A 21,671-nucleotide genomic window follows, 5' to 3' on the forward strand; every position below is an offset into this window, starting at 1 on the left:
ATGTTCATGGCTGAATGAGACAGATTTTTAATCAATAAAGGAATCAAAAGCTATGGGGATAAGGTTGGAAAACGGAGTTGAGGTTCATCATATCACATCAGTCTTGATCTCATTGAATGGCAGAGCAGACTCAAAGGGCTGAATGGCCTACTTCTGCTCCTAGGATTTCTGGTCTTATATTCTTTCCATGTAGACTATTCCTATTGTCTGAAGATTGCTTGATGCACCCACCTGGCAAAATTTTGCCGGACTGATGTCACTTTTCGATATGTGCAAAGTCACCAAAAATAAGCGAAACATAAAATTACTTACCCCTTCCCATCTCTGGAGCCCAGTGTGGAACGTTTCAATTAGTGAGAGAGATTGAGAAATACGATTTCTCCCAGTTATCTGACCATGATGTTCTCTTGTAGAACCACTAGTAAATATGTGAAAGCAGGCTGCAGTGACTCTATTTGGTTTGCTGCCAGTATTTCCAACCACACAAGCCGTGACCTCAGTTGCACACTCTGTTTGGAACCTCATTCTCCACAGAGATATAATCATTGCCTGTTTCTTGCCATCTGGTGAACCAAAGCTGGAAAACTCAAAACTCAACTACTTGAGCACAGTAGCCACTCAATCATTATCAAAGTTGTTTGATAACAGGTTATTAATTTTTTTTGCTGTCAAAATCAGTTGGGTGGCACAGTAGTTAGCACTGCTGCCTCACAGCACCAAGGACCAGGGTTCAATGCCAGCCTCCGGTGATTGTGTGATGTTTGCGCTTTCTCCCCATATCTATGTGGGCTTCCTCTGGGTGCTCCGGTTTCCTCCCACACTCCAAAGATGTATGGGTTAGTTTGATTGGCCATGCTAAATTGATCCTAGTGTCAGGGGGATTGGCAGGGTAAATGTGTGGTGTTATGGGATAGGGCCTGGGTAGGATTGTGGTTGTTACAGATTTGATGGATGAATGGCCTCCTTCTGCACTGTAGAGATTCTATGATTTTGAGTTGAATTTGGTGGTTTACCAAGTTTTACTGATTGTTTGCTTGGAAGGGTTAATGTAAATATACATTGAAATATAGCAGTTTTATTTGGATTGTTTCCCTAGTTTGTGCATTCATAGCTATTCCTAACAATATTAAGACAATGATAACATTGTGCTGTAACATGTCTATTGCCTCCAACATCAAATTTTATATTCAAATTCATATTCTAAATGTTTTCAATTTCCATGGATCATAGAGTGATTAAATTAATTTCTCCAAATTTAGGTTGTTATTTATAACATCTGAGACTATATCCATTGTTTATATTATGTAAATACAAGTTGTTGTAGTTGGTCAATGAGCCCCTGTAAATCTCTGCAGGAGTCTTATTCAATTCTGGAATTTAACTGTCCTGATTGCCAAAGCTACTGAGGCTATCTCGCAAATCTCATTAATCTTGTGTGGTTGCTGTGGAAGAGTGGGTGAAAAGAGGACCTAGAGATAGTAACTACCACTTAGAGCGCATGAGGTGCAGCGGGGCCACTCATGGTGCGAGAGGCACAACAGGAAGTTCATGAGGCCGCCATTGCACTTTAAGAATTTCAAAGAGAGTAGTCCAGTGGGAAGAAGAAAGGAAGATAGTTGGAGTATGTGTGCCAGTCATGTCCGAGGCCCATTCAGCAAAGCCTGGTCTCCAGTCATCCTGGGCCCCCTTGCCATGGACCAAGGTCTTGCTCTGTCAAATCTGTGTGATAGTTGGTGTGCAAAGGCCACCTCCAATTAAAAGAACTCTCACACACAGTCATCTTCCACATATTAAAATGAAGTTCAGGACCTAAAATGTCAGGACCCTCATGGATAACCCCAGTAGCGATAGACCAGAGCAGCATATTGCTATCATTGCCTGAGCGCTCAGGCATTTTGACGTTGACATTGCTGCCTTAAGCAAGACCCAGCAGGCAGGGGAAGGCCAACTCGAGGAACAAGATGGTTATACGTTCTTCTGGAATGGGAATTCAGAAGAAGATCGCCACCTCCACAGGGCTGACTTCGCCATCAAAAACAAGCCGTCTCAGAGACTCTCCTTGTGGGATAAACGAAAGCCTCATGACACTTTAGCTCTCCCTAGCCCAACACTGGAGCTGCAGATGAGTCCAAAGAGGAACTTTATCTCAGCCTCGAACAATCCTTGGCCAGAGTCCCAACAGGTGACAAGCTGATCCTCCTTGGTGACACCAACACCAGAGTTGGATAGGACACATCTCTGGGGAAGTGTAATCGGCAAAGAGGAGGACAGGGAACTTCACCACCAACTCCTGCTCCTGACAAAATGCCTAGAAAACTGCCTGGTCACAACCGACACCTTGTTTCATTCAGAGAGATGAATACAAGGCCTCATGGCAACACCCTTGCTCCAAGCACTGGCACCTACTTGACTAAGTCATCATCTGAGTGAGGGGCCATATAGACATGTATATCACCCATGTCATGATGGGAGGCTATGATTGCTGAATGGATTAGCTTGTAATTCGTTCTGTGACGACAATAGAATCAACGCCGAGGCGCTCAACAACCCTGGTGATAGAGCCTGATTCAGCTAGTGCCTCACTGTCAACCTGGTGATGCAGAGACTCCTGGTGATGCAGAAACGTAGTCGACAGTGCCTGGTCTGCCCTCAAAGCCTCCATAATCAGCATCTGCGAACAGATGCTTGGTCACTCAACCAGGAAACCAAAGCCTGGTTCCTTGAGTTGGCCTTCCCCTGGTTTGATGAGAGAGACCAGGAGATCCAGGAGCTGATGAACCACAAGGGCAATGCTTTTCTGAACCTGAAGCAGCACCCAACTCAACAGCAAGAAAGCAGCTCTACAGATGGCGAATGCTGAGGTCCAGTGAAAAACCTGCGATCTAAAGAATAGCTGGTGGGTAGAGAAAGTGCAGGAGAGCCGAAAGCCATGATGCACAAGTCTTCTATAGTGCAGTCAAGATCACCTGCAGCCCAAGAGCCTAAGACCCCATCTCACTGCTCGCCAAGAATGGAGAGGTACTCACAGGCAGTCAGCAGCCACTTGAAGGAGCACTGCAAAGACCTCCTTAACAGAGACTGTCTTCAACGTGAATGTACTTGACTTCATCCCACAGTATGCTACCCACAACCTCATCTCAGCACAACCTCAACAATGCAGGAGGTAGAAAAGGCCATCCAACAGCTAGAGAACAATGGCATCAACGGCAGATGGGATCGCTGCCAATGCACTAAACCATGGTGAAGAAGCACTATTGGCACAATACATTACCGTATTCCCCTTATCTGGAAGGAGGAGAACCTCAGATGCTGCAAACATGACCAGCTTCAAGAAAGATGGTAAGTCCTTCAAAGGAATTTCCCTGTTGTCAGGCACAGGGAAGGTCATTGTGAGAGTTCTCCTCGGTTGCCTTCTCCTTGTGGCTAAAGAGCTCCTCTCAGAGTCAGAATGTGGATTGCACCAACTATGGGGCACAGCAGACGTGATCTTCACTGCTCAGTAACTGCAAGAGAGGCAGGGAACAGCGGCAACCCCTGTACATGGCTTTCTTTGATCTCAGAAAGGCCTTCTCAACCACAAGGGATTATGGAGCATCCTCCTCTATTTTGGCTGCCCCTAAAATTTTGTCGTCATCCTTCACCTGCTCCATGATGATATGCAAGCTATGATCCTGACCACCGACCCAGTTCACGTTCAGACTTGGGTCAAGCAAGGCTGTGTCATTGCACCAACGCTCTTCTCGATCTTGCTTGCTGTAATGCTCCATCTTGCTCTCAGCAACTCCTCGTACAGAACAAATGAGAATCTGTTCAACTTGTTCCACCTGCAGGCCAGATCCAAGGTTGTCCCATTGTCTGCCATTGAACTTATTTATACTTGCATCTGCTCACACTTGGGAGGCTGAACTCTAAGCCACCAGCAACACCTTCACGCAAGCATTTGAGAGCACAGTCTTTGCACTAAACATCTATAAGACAAAGCTCCACTACCAACCTGCTCCTTGCCACAGCACTGTGGTTATCAAAATCCATAACTAAGCATTGGACAACGTGGATCACTTTCCATACCTTGAGAGCCTACCGTCAACAAGGGAAGATATCCAACCTAGCCCTCATGGTCTACAAACCAGCAGTGATACCAGCCCTCCTATAAGACTATGTACAGCAATCCTGGAGAAGGACCACCAGCACTCCCTCTGTAAGACCCTGCAAATCCATTGACAGGATAGGTGCACCAATGTCCATGTTCTTGCACATGCCAACGTTGAACCATTGACCATGCTGAATGAGCTCCACTGGGCAAGGTACATGTCCACATGCCCGACACCAGACTCCCAAAACAAGTATTCTACTTGGCATGAGTTCAAGTTTTTGAAGTGTGCAAGTTGGGGACTGTTTGAACTTCTCTTGTCGTGTTTTCAGATATGTAGAGTTTAGGTTGAGTATGGTTTTGCCTGTAAGATTTTTGGTGCTAGCTTGAACATCTCAATTCGATGCACTTGCCACTTTTTTCTGCCAAGGACCAGTCCTGATCTGAAGCCTTGGAGTTTATCTCTTGCAGTCAGAATGTTAAAGATTATTTATTAGTCACAGGTAGGCTTATATTAACATTGCAATTAAGTGCCTGTGAAAATCCCCTTTCTCGTATATCCCCTGCATTTTAACATTCAACTCATTCAGATGGCTGAATATATCTGTAAGAGGTGCAAGCTGAGCACACCCAAGAATCATCACGTATGAAATCTTTGTGCATCAATTCATGCAGAGTGGAAACCTCATTTGGCACATTACAGTGCTCATAAATGAGAGAGGACTGTTAGGGGCTGTTATGATTGTTTTCTTGTTGTAATTAAAACTATTGTTCCCCTTAAGGAGCCAGACAAAGTAATGGAGTAGTTTCAAGATGAACTTCTGCAGCTAGCTACAAGACCCTGAATGTCCATTCGGAGTGAAAAGCTCAGAAATACATAGGCAATTAAAGTCTCAACTTTGATTACAAGGATTTAGCATATGCCAATAACAGAATAGGAGTTATCTCTATCCAATCATAGTTATGTTTACATCATGCATGCATAAGGGCATAATGTCCAATTAAAACTTGTGTATGTTATATTGTCAAGAAATGATTGCCGTATCTCTGATCAATGGTATCTCAACCTTTCTTTCCATTATTCCTTGTTCCTAGCAGGGTAAATGTGTGGGGTTACGGGAATAGTGCCTGGGTGGGATTGTGGTCGGTGCAGACTCGATGGGCCGAATGACCTCCTTCTATACTGTAGGGATTCTGTGATTCTAATGGGCAGACATGGACTGCAGCTTCACATCATTTGATTAGCGAGTTCTTGAGCCTTATCTGGGCTTACTTTAACCAAAACCTGTCATTTGCACATAGCTTTCCCTGTGTGACTGAGGTTCATCTTGCAGCTTTTAAACTTGTCATTTTTAATCCTTCCAGAAACCTTTCCCCAAGACAGCCATCACACTTGTGTGTGTGAGTAAACCCTGGTACTCGGCTCCCATCTCTTCACACAATAGTAAACAAGTACGATTTCAAAGGACGTACTTGACTTCATATACGCAATCTTCACTATTTGATCTAACACTATGTTAACTTAGATGACATGCTTTGGCAACAAGGACTTCACAGTGCAGGATACAGTGGCTGACCTGGATATCATGGTCTGTCCTTTCACCTTACTCACAAATCCTTTGAATTTTCCTGTCCATTAGTGCAGATGCTTTTGCACGTGGTCCAGTTAAGATTGTTTTCCTCCAGCTAAGTGCTGGTGATGCGAAAGATTTCCTCATTGGTTGCATGACCAGGCAGTTATTTGCAGAACAAGAAATTTTCTTTGCTAGAATCCCAAAACACATACCTGACATTGGCTAAGAGCTGGCAGGATCCACTAATATGTGCAGATCCACCAATCTGCAGGGCAAATTTTCCACTCATTTCAAATTTCTCCTGAAGTACCTATTTGACAACTGACATTTTGTCAATATGCCATTTGATTGTATTAGAAAGAGGAACTTTGTTCATTTCCTTGATAGCATCAACACCCAACATTACTCTCGCAATACTTTTGCATGCTGGCAGATTTGGAGTTTCGACAATGGTATGCAGCTTTTTGAGTTTCGCTACAGGGTCAGCCACCTGGTAACTCGCTTCCTATACATTATCTGAAACCCGCGCACACTCCATCATGCATTGATTTTGCTTTATGTTTTGTTCTCTCAGGCACTTTAAGTATTGTGTAAACTTGTTGGAGATTGAATGTTTTGCATTGAAATGGCGTTTCAACTTTCTCGGTACCATTACAGCATTTGAGAGCTTCTCCCTGCAATTGGATCTTCTGGGTCATGGTGAGGGGCATCACCAGTCCACGAAAATCCAAAGGCCAAGTAGCAGTTGCTGTACTTCTGTTTACAAACCTCGCTTTATTCTCCTGGGGTACTATTCTTTGAGCCATACCTGAATCAGAGTGGAATTTTTCACTTCTCCAAGAACTTATCTATGGAAAACTGTCGTCAAACACATCACACTACATAATAAGTACCCTGAAACATCAACTTACAAGCACAGTTTCAGCTTGTTGGCTGTGCCAAGCCAAAAACTACTCCTACAAAGGTGTATCCGTACTCCAACACGCTGCAGCATAGGTTTACCAACCTTCAGTTGCCTTTAAGGCTTCTTTTGGCGTCTCTTTGACTGCTAGGGCTTATTCTGCGTCCACCTCACTTAAAGTCTGTTCCTCATCACCTTTTCTCTAACTAGAGCCTGTTTCTCATTCGCTTCATTGGTCCCTGTTTCTTATCTCTGCTTCACTTACTGGGAACTTTTTTTTACTTTGCCCTGTCTTCTCTCCTGTTTTTTGCGACCTCTTCCTGCTTCGCTTCTCCTTTTCGTGCCTTTTTTGTGTTTTTGCACAGGCACATGGGGACTTCATCTTTAGCTTCATGGTTGACATCTCTACAACACTCAAGGAACCTTGCATCACCTGTACAAATGCCGATTGGGAAAGGGCTGCACATGGTGGTTCGGACTGTTTTCTGCCTGTAATCTGAATCATGCATGCGCGAGGAGGGAAATGGCCTCCCATACACATGCAGCTGACCAATATAAAAAAATCCAAATCACATGTGCCACATTTCCCTGCTGGTGCATGCGTGGGAGGCCCAATGTTCATTGCAACTTTGAGACGCCGACCGCGAAGATGAAGACTAAGGTTAGATTTAGTTTACTTACATTCATTTTTAATTATTTGGAATTGTATTTTGCGCCAGACCAGTTGAGAGCCCCTGCTTTAGAAGGTGCATCTGAAGCAATGATTGTAGTTAGATCTGGACCATAGTGAACTAAAATATCAGCTGATAACAGCATATCTGATTTTCTTGAAGAACCTCCTGTTGTGCTTCCTCCCATGTATTGCCTTTGGTTACAGCTGACATAGTGGCTCAATAACAACAGCTAGGTTGGGCATGAACTTGCCAACATGGTTTACCATATCCTTGAATCTCGAGTTCAGTCACGTTGCGAGGAGCTGGAAACTCCTTGATTACTCTCGTCACCTGTACATCAAATCTGACACCGGATACATCCACAATATGCCCAAGAAACTTGACAGTTGCCTGTGAGAACTCGCATTGGAGCACAGCTCATACTGTCTCACCTTCTCTTTGAATGGATCCATGGATCAAGACATCACCTAAGTGAAATACAATTCCATCCTGTCCTTCTAGGATACTTGACATTGTCCTCTGGGACATTTCTGGCACTGCTGTAATGCCAAGGCTAATCTGTTGAAACAAAACCTCCCTAACAATGTAATGAAGATTGTAAGCAACTTAAATTCTTCTTCAAGGGGTAGTTGCCAAAAAACACTCTTTTTGTAGCTAGCTTTGTAAAGACTGAGCTCTTTCCCAATTTTGCTGAGCTCTCATCCACAGATGATGAAGGATGAACTTCGCATTCAACTTCTTTGTTCAGCTCAGTATGATTAACACAAATTCTGATTGATCCATTGGGTTTTCGCACAGGGATCATCCATGAATACCATGTTGGTTCTGTCACAGTTTCAACATGGTCAATTTCCTCCTTTATCTTTGGCAAAAGTGGATGTCAAATATTTCTCGATATAAACAGACACTTCTGTCTGTAGTTTTTAGGCTGCTCTTCTTGGCTTTCCACATCTTCTACTCTGTAAATCAGATACAAATTTGTATAGGTTTTCCTGCTTAAGGATGAACAAGTTTGGTTCAGGATCACATAAAAGGTTTGTGATTTTTCTCACTCCATCTTGAAGATGTCTGATGAAGGAGCAGCGCTCCAAAAGTTTGTGCTACCAAATAAACCTGTTGGACTTTAACCTGGTGTTGTGAGACTTCTTATTGTCCATATTGAAGGGTTGCATTCAATTGTCCTATGACCTTGAATTCTATACTTCCAAGCCCATGTAGTTTCATGCAAGATGGCTGAAGGGAACTTTTCTCCAACCTTGATTCAGCATCAGAAAGATCCTAAACTGCTGCACCCTTTCTAACTTGAAGCGAATCTCGTTTCCCTCCAATACTCCATTCGCACTCCTTTAGCTTCTATTTGGTTCCTGGATCTCTCCAAGGAAAGGCATCTCAATATCATTGATATATTCTATTTCATGGATCTTGTCACCTTTTAAGGCTTTTCTCTTTGCTTACTCTGTGCAGGTTTCTTGCCTGAAAGTGATTCTTCTTTCTGCAAAAATGGCATTTGGCTTCTTTGCAAGATAGTTTCTGCACCTGTGTTTTCCCGCCATATCAATTCTGGGGCAGTTGATGGACACACTTCCTGCCTCCACTGCTTTTATACAGCCACCTTTCTGCTTTTAACTTTCCCCGTTGAGTCACGTATTTGTTGGATATGGTTCTTCCTGTCACCCCGAATCTCTGATTTTTTTGTTGTTGTTGCTCCCTAACCTCAGCTTGTCTGCTCAGTTGAATTGCCTTTATTAAGGTTAGATGATCCCTTGACTGTAAGTGGCCAGATAGTTCTTCATCCAAGCTCCAACAACTATTCTGTCCCTGATCAGCTCAACTTTAAGCTGCCATATTCACAGTTCTCTGCAAGTCTATACAGATCGTTGCTAAATGTATCAATACTTTTTTCTTTGTCTTTGGATACACTTGTTAAATTTAGCCCATTTGACAATGGTACCCTTTCGCAGATTGGAGTAGACATCAAGTGCTTTTATTACTTTATTGTACTTAGCTTTTTTGTTTGATCCCTTGCCTGATGAGTTACCATTTCCGCAGCGACTCATTGTGTATAAAAGCATACTGCTCACCTTTGCAGTGATGCCTGATGCAGTATAATGCCTGACAAAGCTTTGGCATGAATTAAGCCATATTTAGAGTCATACAGCAAAGAAGCAGACTCTTTAGCCCACCATATCTATGCTGACTATCAAATATACTAATCCCATTTACCAACACTTGGAACATGGCAGACTATGTCATGGCGATTTAAGTGCTCCTCCAGATGCTTCTTAACTGTTGCGAGAGAACCTGCCTCCACCACCCTCTTGGGCAGTGTGTTCCATATTTCCACTAACTTCTGGATGAAAATGTTTTTCCTCAGATCCCCACTGATCCACTTACTACTCACCTTAAACCTATGCCCTCTGGTCTTAGACACCTCTGCCGTGGGGAAAGGATTCTTATGATCTATCACATGTATGTTGCCAAATTATTTTGTATACTTCCATCAGATTCTCCCTCAGTCTCCTCTGCTCCAAGGAAAACAAATCTAGCCTATCCAGTCTCTCCTCAAAGCTGAAACTTTCCATCTCAGGCAATAACCTGGTGAATCTTCTCTGCACCTTCTCTAGTGCAATCATGTCCTTCTGATAGTGTGGTGACCAGAACTGCGCACACAATTCCATCTGTGGCCTAACCAATGTTTTTTAAAGTTGCAACAAGACCTCCCTGCTCTTTTATTCTATGCCTTGGGTAATGAAGATAAGCATTCCTTTTGCTTTCTTCACCACCCTATCTACCTGTGCTGCCATCTTCAGGCATCTGTGGACTTGTACACCAAGGTCCCTATTCTTCCTCAATACTCCCTGGGGACCTACCGTTCATTGTGTATATCCTACCCTGATTAGACCTCCCAAAATACATCACCTCTGCTTGGTTGCGACCTGTGACCTACTCAAAATTTTTCTGTAATGGCGGAGACTTTACCGTATATTTTTTTCCATTCACTGGCACCATATAATATTCTTGATCTTTTATGCGAATGAAGAATAGTTAGTCTGCTGAGCCAAGGAAAACATCAGCTTTATTGGAACACCTCTTACTGTGTCTACATTTTACCATGAGGTCCAATAAGAGAGAGGACAATCATGTGACATTGCATCACTTATCATAATATGATACATCCCTTATACTACACTGGTCTTGTGTGCATTCCCAACTTCCTACACTCTACCATCGGCATCCACACATTTGGTTATATAGAGCCTCAGTTATAGAATTCTTGCCTTCAAACTTCTGATTTTCCACTTTGCTCCTCTCTCTGTTTCTTTAAGATGTTGCTTTAAAACCTATCTCTTTAATCAGATTTTTTTGGTCATTGATGCACCATTGATTATGCAAAGACTCGTTGTTGCGAAATAGCAGGCTTTTATTAACAAAAGAATTGGAGCACACCCGAACCGATAGCTAATCCGAACTGAGGCAAAAGGGGCGGAGAGCAGTCGCCTTTGTACCCAGAGAAGGGTGGAGCCCCGGATTGAGGCAGCAGGGGCATGTCCAGGCATATCACATAAACAGACAATACTACAGTGGTTCACCACATTCACCCACTGTTTTAAAAAAAAAGGTTCGGCGGGAGCGAGGTGGTGGGACGACAGTCAGAGTTACAAGTTCAGTCTCTCCGGGGGCTTGATCTGCCGCTGTGACCGCCGCAGTGTCGGCCATGGTGCCGGTACAGGAGGCCGCGGTGATGAGTCAGATGCCAGTCCATAATCGGTGAAGCCGTCCGTAGCGCCTTCAGACTGCCGGGTGTGTGGAGGCTGCTCCTGGGACTCGGGCGTGCCGTACACGGGGGCGAGATAAGCGTGCTGTGCCCCTGGCGCATCATGGGCAACATTGGGAGCTGGGGGTGAGGGGCTGTGGGACGTAGTACCTGCGGGTGCCAGGTCGCGAATGGAGACCGTGTCCTCCCGCCCGTCGTGATACGCCACATAGGCGTATTGGGGGTTGGCATGGAGGAGTTGGACCATTTCGACAAGGGGGTCCGATTTATGGGTCCGCACGTGCTTCCGGAGCAGGACAGGGCCTGGGGATGTCAGCCACGACAGTAGTGAGGTCCCCGAGGAGGACTTCCTGGGCAAAACAAACATTCGTTCATGAGGGGTGGCGTTGGTAGCCATGCACAGTAGTGACCTAATTGAGTGTAGCGCATCAGGGAGGACCTCTTGCCAGCGGGAGACTGGAAGACCCTTAGACCGGAGAGCTAATATAACGGCCTTCCAGACTGTCGCATTCTCCCTCTCCACCTGTCCGTTCCCCCTGGGGTTGTAGCTGATGGTCCTACTCGAGGCTATGCCTTTGGAGAGCAGGTACTGGCGCAGCTCGTCACTCATAAAAGAGGAACCCCACTCGCTATGAATATAGCTGGGGAAACCAAACGATGAAGAGGCTGTGCAAGGCCCTGACGACCGTGGCCGAGATCATATCCGGGCAGGGGATAGTGAAGGGGAACCGCGAATACTCATCGATGACGTTGAGGAAGTATATGTTGCGGTCAGAAGAGGGGAGGGGGCATTTGAAGTCAACGCTTAGGCGTTCGAAAGGGCAGGTGGCTTTGATGAGGTGCGCTCTGTCTGGCCAATAGAAGTGCGGCTTGCACTCCGCGCAGACTTGGCAGTGCCTGGTTACAGACCTGACTTCCTCGATGGAATAGGGCAGGTTCCGGGCCTTGATGAAGTGGAAGAACCTGGTCACCTCCGGGTGGCAGGGGTCGTCGTGGAGAGTCTGTAACCGGTCTAGGTTTGCACTGGCACAGGTCCCCTGGGACAGGGCCTTCGGGGGCTCATTGAGCTTCCCAGGCCGGTATAAAATGTCGTAATTGTAGGTGGAGAGCTCGATCCTCCACCTCAAAATCTTATCATTCTTGATTTTGCCCCGCTGCGCGTTACTGAACATAAAGGCAACGGACCGTTGGTCCGTGAGCTGGGTGAACCGTTTGTCAGCTAAGTAGTGACGCCAGTGCCGCACAGCCTCCACGATGGCTTGTGCCTCTTTTTCGACAGAGGAGTGTCAAATTTCAGGGCCCTGGAGGGTGCGTGAGAAGGCGGCCACGGGTCTGCCCGTCTGGTTAAGAGTGGCGGCGAGGGCAAAGTCAGATGCATCGCTCTCCACCTGGAATGGGGTGGATTCATCTACAGCGTGCATCGTGGCCTTCGCGATATCCGCTTTGATGCGGTCAAAGGCCAGCCGAGCCTCCGCCGCTAGGGAAAAAGATGTGGATTTGATGAGCGGACAGGCTTTGTCCGCATAATTGGGGACCCACTGGGCGTAGTACGAGAAGAAGCCTCCTCAGTGCTTTGAGGGTGGTGGGGAGGGGAAGTTCCAGGAGGGGACGCATGTGGTCGGGATCGGGACCGATGACCCCGTTCTCCACAACACAACCAAGGATGGCGAGGCGGCCCGTGCCGAATACGCACTTCTCCTCATTATAGGTCAGGTTGAGGAGTGCCGCGGTGTGGAGGAATTTTTGGAGGTTGGCGTCGTGGTCCTGCTGATCATGGCCGCAGATGGTGACGTTATCCAGGTACGGGAAGGTGGCCTGCAGCCCGTTCTGGTCCACCATTCGGTTCATCTCGTGCTGGTGGTATGCAGACTTCAAGTCAATGGTGGAGAACACCCGATATTGTGCAATCTGATTGACCATGTCAGAGATGCAGGGAAGGGGATACGCGTCCAGCTGCGTGTATCGGTTAATGGTCTGACTGTAGTCGATAACCATGCGATGTTTCTCCCCAGTCTTAACCACCACTTGGGCTCTCCAGGGGTTGGTACTGGCATCAATGGTCCCCTCCCCCAGGAGGCGTCTCACCTCGGACTTAATAAACGCTCTGTCTCCAGCGCTGTACCGTCTGCTTTTGGTGGCAATGGGCTTGCAGTCGGGGGTGAGGTGTTCAAAGAGCGAGGGAGGGGCGACTTTAAGGGTCAAGAGACCACAGGTGGTGTGCGGTGGCTGGTCTAATAGCTGCGGATTGCGGACGGAGATTGGAGGAAAAGGCCCATTATACACCATGGTGATGCTCCCAAGGTGACACAAGAAATTTAGCCCCAGTAGTATGGCAGTGCAGAGCTGTGGCAGCACGAGGAGCCTGCACTTCTCGTACACCGTGCCCCGTACAGTCAGAGTTGCCACACAGTAGCCGAGGACATTCACCGACTGGGACGTCGAAGCCATGGCGATTGATTGCTGCATTGGCAGTACTGGTAGTGCATAGCGATTCACCATGTTAGGGTGGATAAAACTCTTCGTACTCCCACTGTCAAATAAGCATTTAGTAGTGTGGCCGTTTACCTTGATGTCCATCATAGACCAGGCGAGTTGATGAGGCCTGGACTGGTCCAACGCGACCGAGGCCACCGTCGGATTAGGCGAGGAGCTGCACGCGGTGGACAGTTCCCAAAATGGCGGCCCGCGTGACTCGCACGCGGCTGACGTCATCCAAGATGGTGGCTCCTGTGGGTCGCACGCGGCCAATGGCGGCTCCCGCGCATCTCACACAGTGCTGCTGGGCCTGGAGGCCAATTTTGCCCGGCAGACATTCAAGTAATGGCCCTTCTTACTGCAGCCGGAGCAGATCGCGTCTTTCGCTGGATAGCGTCGTCATGGGTGCTTCTCCAGGCCGCAGAAGTAGTACCTCGGGCCTCCGGAGACTGCCGCAGTGGTCAGTTCGGCATCGGGACGGGGCATAGCGTAGGTTTGCGGCCCTCCCGGGTACAGGGATGGCTGCGGTCGCGGTATCCACGGTGCGCCCTCGTGGTCAGGGGTGTAGGCCTCGAGATTCCGGAAAGCCACCTCCAGCGAGCCGGCAAGCTCCACAGTTTTCTTCAGGTCCAGCCCACCTTGTTCCCGCAGATGCTGCTGGATATAGGTCGACCTGATGCCCGCAACAAAGGCATCTCTGATCAGGTCGTCGGCGTTTTGGGCGGCTGAAGCGGCCTTGCAGTTGCAGGCTCTGCCGAGTGCACGCAGTTCGCGCAAGAATTGTTCAGTCGATTTCCCCGGCTGCTCTCTGCGAGTGGCCAGCAGATGTCTGGCGTAGACCTCATTCAGCTGCTGGTTGTACTGGCTCTTTAGGAGATCGATTGCCTCCTGGTCAGTTTCTGCGTCTCGGATTATCGTGAAGACGTGAGCGCTGACGCGGGCATGGAGCACGTGTAGTATGTCGGTTACGACGACGGCGGAGGAGGAGGCGATGAAGGTCTCGAAGCAGCGCAGCCAGTGATCAGAACAGTTTGAGGCCCCAACAGCCTGGAGGTCCAAGTCCAATTTATCAGGTTTTAAGAGTTGCTCCATCCCAAAAACTTTCATTAATAAAATTGATGCACCATTGATTATGCAAAGACTTGTTGCGAAATAACAGGCTTTTATTAACGAAAGAATTGAAGCACACCCGAACCGATAGCTAATCCGAACTGAGGCAAAAGGGGCGGAGAGCAGTTGCCTTTAGAAGGGCGGAGCCCTGGATTGAGGCAGCAGGGGCGTGTCCAGTCATATCATATAAACAGACAATACTACAGTGGTTCACCACAGTCATCAAACAAATTTCCCCTTCCTTAGCTCAGTGTCATTTTCATTGCCTTGATTTGCTCCTGTGAAGTGCCTTAGAATGTCTTGTCATGATAAAGCTGCTACAGAAATGCACGTTGTTGTTGTATATATGTGGCATAAAATTGAAGTAGCAATTTCAGGCAAATGTGTATAACATTGAATGTGACAATTTACTGATTCATTTTATTGCACTAATGGCAAGCAGAATGGATGGATGTACTAAACAGTAAGTCTTTGTGTCAAAGCAGTAGAAGGCTTGTTGTCATCGACAATATGTTAGAGCCTTTGTATTTAAATAACTGTCCTATGTCCCAACAGTACCAATAAAGGCTACAGTGATTGGTTCTATTTCTTGTTTTGTATCCAGCCTTCTACAATTAGCTAGAGTACTACATTAAGACTGTTTTTCTGATCCTGTAACAGGGTAAGTTTTTAGGATTTTAATTTTCTGTTAAAACATCATTATTAGCATGTTCTGAATTACTGTGAAAATTATGATGAGATCACGGAATGCTATTTTCTTTATAATGGAATTTATACTGGGGGAGAAAAAAATCTCTCCCATGTTTTTCTCCCCAAAATATCTCTTGATTGCATTACAACAAGTCTTGACATGGAGCAGTATATGTAGCTCACTGAGCTAGCCTCTAGAACATTGCTCCATTTTTGTTGACTGTTCGGAGTTTCTGGGGGAAAATGTTTCTGGTGTAAAATGCAACTGCCACAGAAGGTTCCAAACAAGAATATTATTAGATATTGTGAGTTAAAAGCTAACAATACTAAAGGAAACAATAGATATTTGGAAAAGAATAAATGAACAAGCAAGCGCAACCTGAGCTAAAAACAAAATACTGCGATGCTGGAATCTGAAACAAAAACAGAAAATGCTGGAAAATCTCAGGTCTGACAGCATCTGTGGAGAGAATAGAGCCAACGTTTCAAGTCTAGATGATCCTTCATCAAACCTGAGCTGATGTCTAAAGGTCCGTACTGCAGTGTTCATGTTTTCTAATTGTTTTGCAGTTGCTTGACTCCAGTGGTTTGATAAGAGAGCCAAGAGGCTCAGAGCATTAAAAGATATTCCACCTTGTAAGGAGAAACTGCTATATGGGCATACATCTCCTATTAAGGATCAAGGACAGACATTGATGAACGATTGATCAACAGATCTAGCAATATCTGTTCAGTTAACTAATGGAGATTGTCATTGAGGAGTGGCTGGTGGCTGAGGATTGAAATGAGACAAATTCAGCTTTTCACAAATTGTTTCTTTGAAAATGAATGTTTGCAACAGAAAGGGTGTTTTAGTTCTCTTTAGCATAAAAGTATTTGCGTTTTCTTGAAACACTACTGATAGCGAAGAACATGTTTTAATTGCAAATCTTGTAAAATTTGAATTTACGTGTTCTAGTGCACAACTGATTTCTTGACGCCAATTTCTTTAACAAGTTAGTAGCTAGGTTTTTTACTGCTTGATCTGGGTTTCACCCCTGCCAGGTTTTGAAGAGAAGGAAAGAGCCTGACTCTGCTGAGTTAGCTCACCTCTGTTGGAGCAACAGTGCAATTGGCTTTATCATGGGTTAATGAGGGAAAATTTGAATAGTTATTCATCATTCCCTGCTGGAAGTGTTAGCTTGCAACTTTTTTTTTTGGAAAATAAATCCTTGATGAGAACCTCCATTGCCCATCCCTAATTGCCTTTTGAGAAGGTGACGGTGAGCTACCTTCTTGAAGAGCTGCAGTCCATGTGATGTCGGTACACTCAGTGTTGTTAAGAAGGAAGTTCCAGGATTTTGATCTCGTGACCGTGAAGAAACCATGATATATTTCCAAATCAGGATGATGTGTGGCTTAGAGGGGAGCTTGAGGGTGGTAGTATTTCCTTGTGTCTGCTGTGCATGCCCTTTGCATTTGGAAGGTGCTGTCGAAGGAGTCTTGGTAAGATGTTGCAGTGCACCTTGTAGATAGTGCACACTACTGCCACTGTGTGCTGCTGGTGGTGTGAGTGAATATCTAAGATGGATGGAGTGCCAATCAAATAGGCTGCTTTGTCTTGGATGCTGTGAAGTTCCTTGACTGTTGGTGGAACTGTCCACATCCAGGCAAATGGAGAGCATTGTCAGAAGGCAAACTCCTGACTTGTGCCTTCTAGATGGTGGACAGGCTGTGGTGAGTCAGGAGGTGCAAAGATATTTTATTCTGCAATTATACCAACAATAGGAAAGGAATTATGTGATATTGCAAGCTGAAGCATGTATTATTTCACTGTATATGTGAAAAAGCAATATGTTTGGAAATTGATATCTTGAAGGCATGTTATGTTTCCTTATATACTGGAGAATCTGTCAGAGTGCATTCATTAAGTTATACCCCCATTGTATTGCTAATACTGCAAAATATTTTGTATCAGCTTAAACTGGAGTGGGTGTGGCTGATAGTGCGAAACTTAAGCACTATTTCATAACAGTAATGAGTGGAAAGATTGCAGGTTTAATTGTAACCTTTCAGGGAATTGATGCTGAGCAGCTATGGTGAGACCCCCTCCGTCGCAGTGGATAAGTTGGATTGGGATATCTTGAATTGGTAGCATCATATACCCCTAATGGCTAATGTGTGTCCAATAGATCTATGTAATATTTATAGTGTATGGGTGAAGAAAGTTAAACTGTTTGCCTCTTTTGTGTGCTAGTTTGCTTCTCATTTCAGCCTACACTGCTGGCTGGTAGTAATGTGAGAAAGAGAGCCAAGCCTTTCCATTGTCAAGTCCTCAGCTGTGCCTCCTCATGATGGCATGGTAACTGATCTCTTGTGGGCTCATTCTAAAGCTTCTGAGAAACCCGTTGGCGGTTTGGCCCCCAGACATGCAGTCTGCAAGCCCGCTGGCGTGTGGCCTTGGCACTCGTTAACTGAACTCCTAGTTATGGGCGTAAAGCGAGACAAAAAATCTGGAGTGGAGCCCAAAGGCAGACTGATGTGTAAATGTGCCATCTTTTTTGGCAACTCCTACAAGAAGCCAGACGTTGACATGACAACTAGGAGTCAATCACTGACAGCCATAACATCCGGAGACTGACTGTTTGGAAGATTATTGGAAAAGACGATCAGAAAATAAAAGCTTAAGTGGACAAGAAGAGGGCCCAGGAAAAACAAAGGGCAGTGAAACATGCACCTTGTCAGTCCTCTGCTTCAAATGCAGCTAGACAGCCAGGCAAGTGTAACGCTCCTAAGACACACCAGGCAATGCATAACAGAGTTGATTGACATGGCGCAAGCCATCATCTTACAAGATGAAAGGCTACCACAAGTGGCTAGCCAAAATAGGCTTTAGCAGACGTCCTTCTTTATGAAAGAAACGCAACTTCAGATGTTTTTTAAAAAACAAGAGTGAATTCCTAAATTAGGAATGTGCTGACAACACCTCACAATTAACTTCGATTTTTACCGCTACTGACAATTAAATTGTAACTTTTACACCAGTGTGGGAGAAAGAACTGGTTGGAACATGGGGATTTCTTTGCAGTATAGGTTGAGGAGCTGGGAGAGAGAAGTTTATTTCATTTATTTACAGGATATGAGCATCACTGGCTAGGCCAGCATTTACTGCCCATCCCTAGTTGCTCTTGAGAAGGTGGTGGTGAGCTGCCTTCTTGAACACTGCAGTCCCTCACATGTAGTACACCCAGTGTTGTTAGGCAGGGAGTTCCAGGATTTTGACCCAGCAACAGTGATAGAACTGAGATATATTTCCAAATCAATTTGGTGAATGACTTGGAGGGAAACCTCCAGGTGGTAATGTTCCCAGGTATTTGCTGCCCTTGTCCTTCTAGATGGTCATTGCCATGGGTTTGGAGGGTGCTGCCTGAGGAGCCTTGGCAAGTTCCTGCAGTGCGTCTTGAATGAGGAGGCGGTGATATAGTGGTTATTGTGATTGGACTAATAAATCCTGAGACCCAAGGTAATGCTCCGAGGATGAAGGTTCAAATCCCACCATGGCAGTGGATGAAATTTGAATTCAATAAAAGATTATTTTGTAAAAACCCATCTGACTCAACAATGTCCTTTAGGGAAGGAATCTACCATCCTTACCTGGTCTGGCCTACATGTGACTCCAGATCCACAGCAATGTGGTTGACTCTGAAATGGCCTAGCAAGCCACTCAGTTCAGGGGCAACTGGGGATGGGCAATAACTGCTGGCCATGTCAGAGACGCCTGCATTCCATGAATGAACAAAAACACTGCTGCCACTGTTCGTTGGTGATGGAGGGAGTGAATATTTGAAGTACCATGATGGCACCACTTGTAACAGGAAAGAAGGGTATAATTATATTTGTGCATTTTACATTGGAGGTTTCCATTATAAATATAGATATAGGAAGTTGATACAAGTGTGATAACAGATGCTCTGGATAGGAAGTGCCCACAGACTTTTAATATAAAAAATGTAAACATCAAATTTATGTTTGTGAACATAGAATGTTTATGCTCAGGTAAAATCACTGCAACCGAGAAGTTCATGCCTTCTTGACCAACTCCACCTGCTTGTATTTTTACCACATCCCTCAATTAATCACTTTTGCTTCCTTCAGAATTGGATGTAATCATCTTGTTCATAGCATGGATGTTACATCACTTACTCTTAAATATTTGCACAGTTGGATTAAGTTACACAGTTATTACATTTACAACTTACTGCATGAGATTTCTGAAGGAAGTTATAAAATGAAAATGTTTATACAATTATCAGTTTAATCCATTTTGAGAAATCTGGTGTGTTTCCCTTGCCACATGATGCATTCTGATATTTTAACTGAAGTATCTAACGACAATTGTTCCTGATAATGTAAACGTGTCTTGTCATTCTATAAATATGTGGCGCAGTTGATTTCTGTTGAAAAACTCAAAAGATTGCTTAACCTTTTTTATTTGGAGAGGAATTAAATACAATTATTAAAAAGTAGTGGGGTATGAAAAGTCTGAATATAATTTGATAGTAATGAGCCACTATTATTGAAGACAACAATAACGAAACTTTAAATGAAAAAGAATGATTCCTCTCAAAAGAAACTTTACGTGGCTGTAATCATGTTGTCTGAATGCAAGGGTAGTTTTAAGGGAGGCAAGTCTAGGAAATGGGGGATTATACAACAGATGGGAACGTGTCCGTATTTGTCTCTTGTTTCACTTTTGATGTATTGACGTGGCTCTGCTAAATTCCGGTGTGGGTTATTGAGAGCTGGTGAGTTAGCTGGTTACTATGGTAAAATCCTGTCACATGACAAGCTACTGCCCAACGTCTCCAGGTTTTTTTTTCTCGTACGTTTGACGTCAGTACTGAGGTCAAGTAGAGCCCTGTTGTGAAGAAACGGGCTCAGAGCCTACTCAGCACGCAGTGAGAAATTGTAGCCTGGGATGGTTCCAATGCCTGGTCCCACACCACAAGCACTTTCCCCAAACGGTGAGAATAATAACGACATCGTTCAGGACAATGGCACCATTATTCCTTTTCGGAAGCACACAGTGAGAGGGGAGCGTTCTTACAGGTAATCAGTACTGTTTAGCTATGGCTGGAGACTGCAGCAGACAGAATAAGGAAATGCAATGGATTACATAATAAAACGGCATACACCTAGATATGTTAGTTTTCTATTTGCATCCTTTGTCGTCTTTTCAAATTTAAAATGCCTTAATATTATCCAGAAAATCGAAACATTAATAGCACTGAGTGCCTCGTTTTTTTTAATGAATGCCCTTGTGCTTTTTCTCTCTTCTTCCTTCCTCCCCCACCCTGCCGGATTCTGCTGGTTGCCTTCTGTGCCGTTATTTCGGATACGATAAAGTAATTATTTCTGTAAAGTGAGACTATGCCATTTTCGTTACTGAAGGAGAGACTAAGTGGATTGTCTAAATTAAAATATAGTAAACAAATGAACAGAACACTCCCCAATGAATTTCAAAAAATGGATTCCTAAGGATTGGGCTGCAGTTGGTGGTATTATTAAGCAAACCAGATTGATGGAGCTTGTAAAATCCTGGGATCTGATTGGTGGAATGCCTGGCTGTCGAGGTCACCATGTCATGCATTCAGTGAGATTTCCTCTTGTAGCTGGTTTGTACAAAGAAGCTGGACCTCTGTAACCGTTGAGGTAATCTGGGGAAATGAGCAGTAGATGTGAAATACATTCCAGATTTAGCTTTGGACAGATATTGAGCCTACTCTTTATAAAAAGACAGCTGCGAAACAGGGCAAACAGAACTGGTGTGATGATTTTTAAAATCAACTTAGAGGCTCCTAGAGGTGAAGGGGAGCTTTTAATTTTAACTTTGCTCTTTGATTCTGGTAGTTGTAAGTGTTCAGAAAAACGTATCTATTAATAAAATATGCTATTGATATTTGTATTCTCGAGGAATGTGTTCATTTTATTCAATGCATTTTGTTAAAATGTGTTGCTCGGTTGTTGTCTTGCTTTAATCATAAATACAAATTAGCTACCAGACATTTGGCCCTTTTCTAGTTATGCACTAGGCCTGAGCCTTCATTGTTTGCAATGATTGATCTTGGCTTAATTTTTTGATGCATTTAAGGCAGTTAGCTTTTTAATCTTTGGACAATGTTTTGAAATGTATTGCTAGATTAAAAATGTTAACTGCTTTTGATCTCAGCAGTCAATGACTCTGAAATTGTTTTGCTTAGCAATGCTTATGAAATGTTAGAGGGAATTTGAATCAGAATTGTGTAAAATTATTTTTGCTAAATAACCTGTACTCAAATATTTATTCTTCTCAAATTGCCCATCACCACATTTTTTCCAATGAGTTATGTTGAATTGAGCATTA

The 21,671-nt window shown here is 44.6% G+C and overlaps 1 protein-coding gene across 3 annotated transcripts in view; it reads left to right on the plus strand.

Moving 5' to 3' along the window:
• Positions 1–21,671, plus strand: part of mapre2 (microtubule-associated protein, RP/EB family, member 2) — a 128,526-nt gene that overhangs the window by 10,866 nt on the left and 95,989 nt on the right. Inside the window, exon 1 of one of the 3 annotated variants that reach the window (XM_078216134.1) lies at positions 20,159–20,377. The exons of the other annotated variants lie outside the window; for them this stretch is intronic. Within the exon in view, the coding sequence (XP_078072260.1) occupies positions 20,247–20,377 (131 nt within the window). The 5' untranslated portion in view covers positions 20,159–20,246. Of the gene's footprint in view, positions 1–20,158; positions 20,378–21,671 lie in introns of those variants that run through there. 3 annotated transcript variants of the gene reach the window in all.

Source organism: Mustelus asterias, chromosome 7 (assembly GCF_964213995.1).
Source record: "Mustelus asterias chromosome 7, sMusAst1.hap1.1, whole genome shotgun sequence".
NCBI classification, from domain to species: domain Eukaryota; kingdom Metazoa; phylum Chordata; class Chondrichthyes; order Carcharhiniformes; family Triakidae; genus Mustelus; species Mustelus asterias.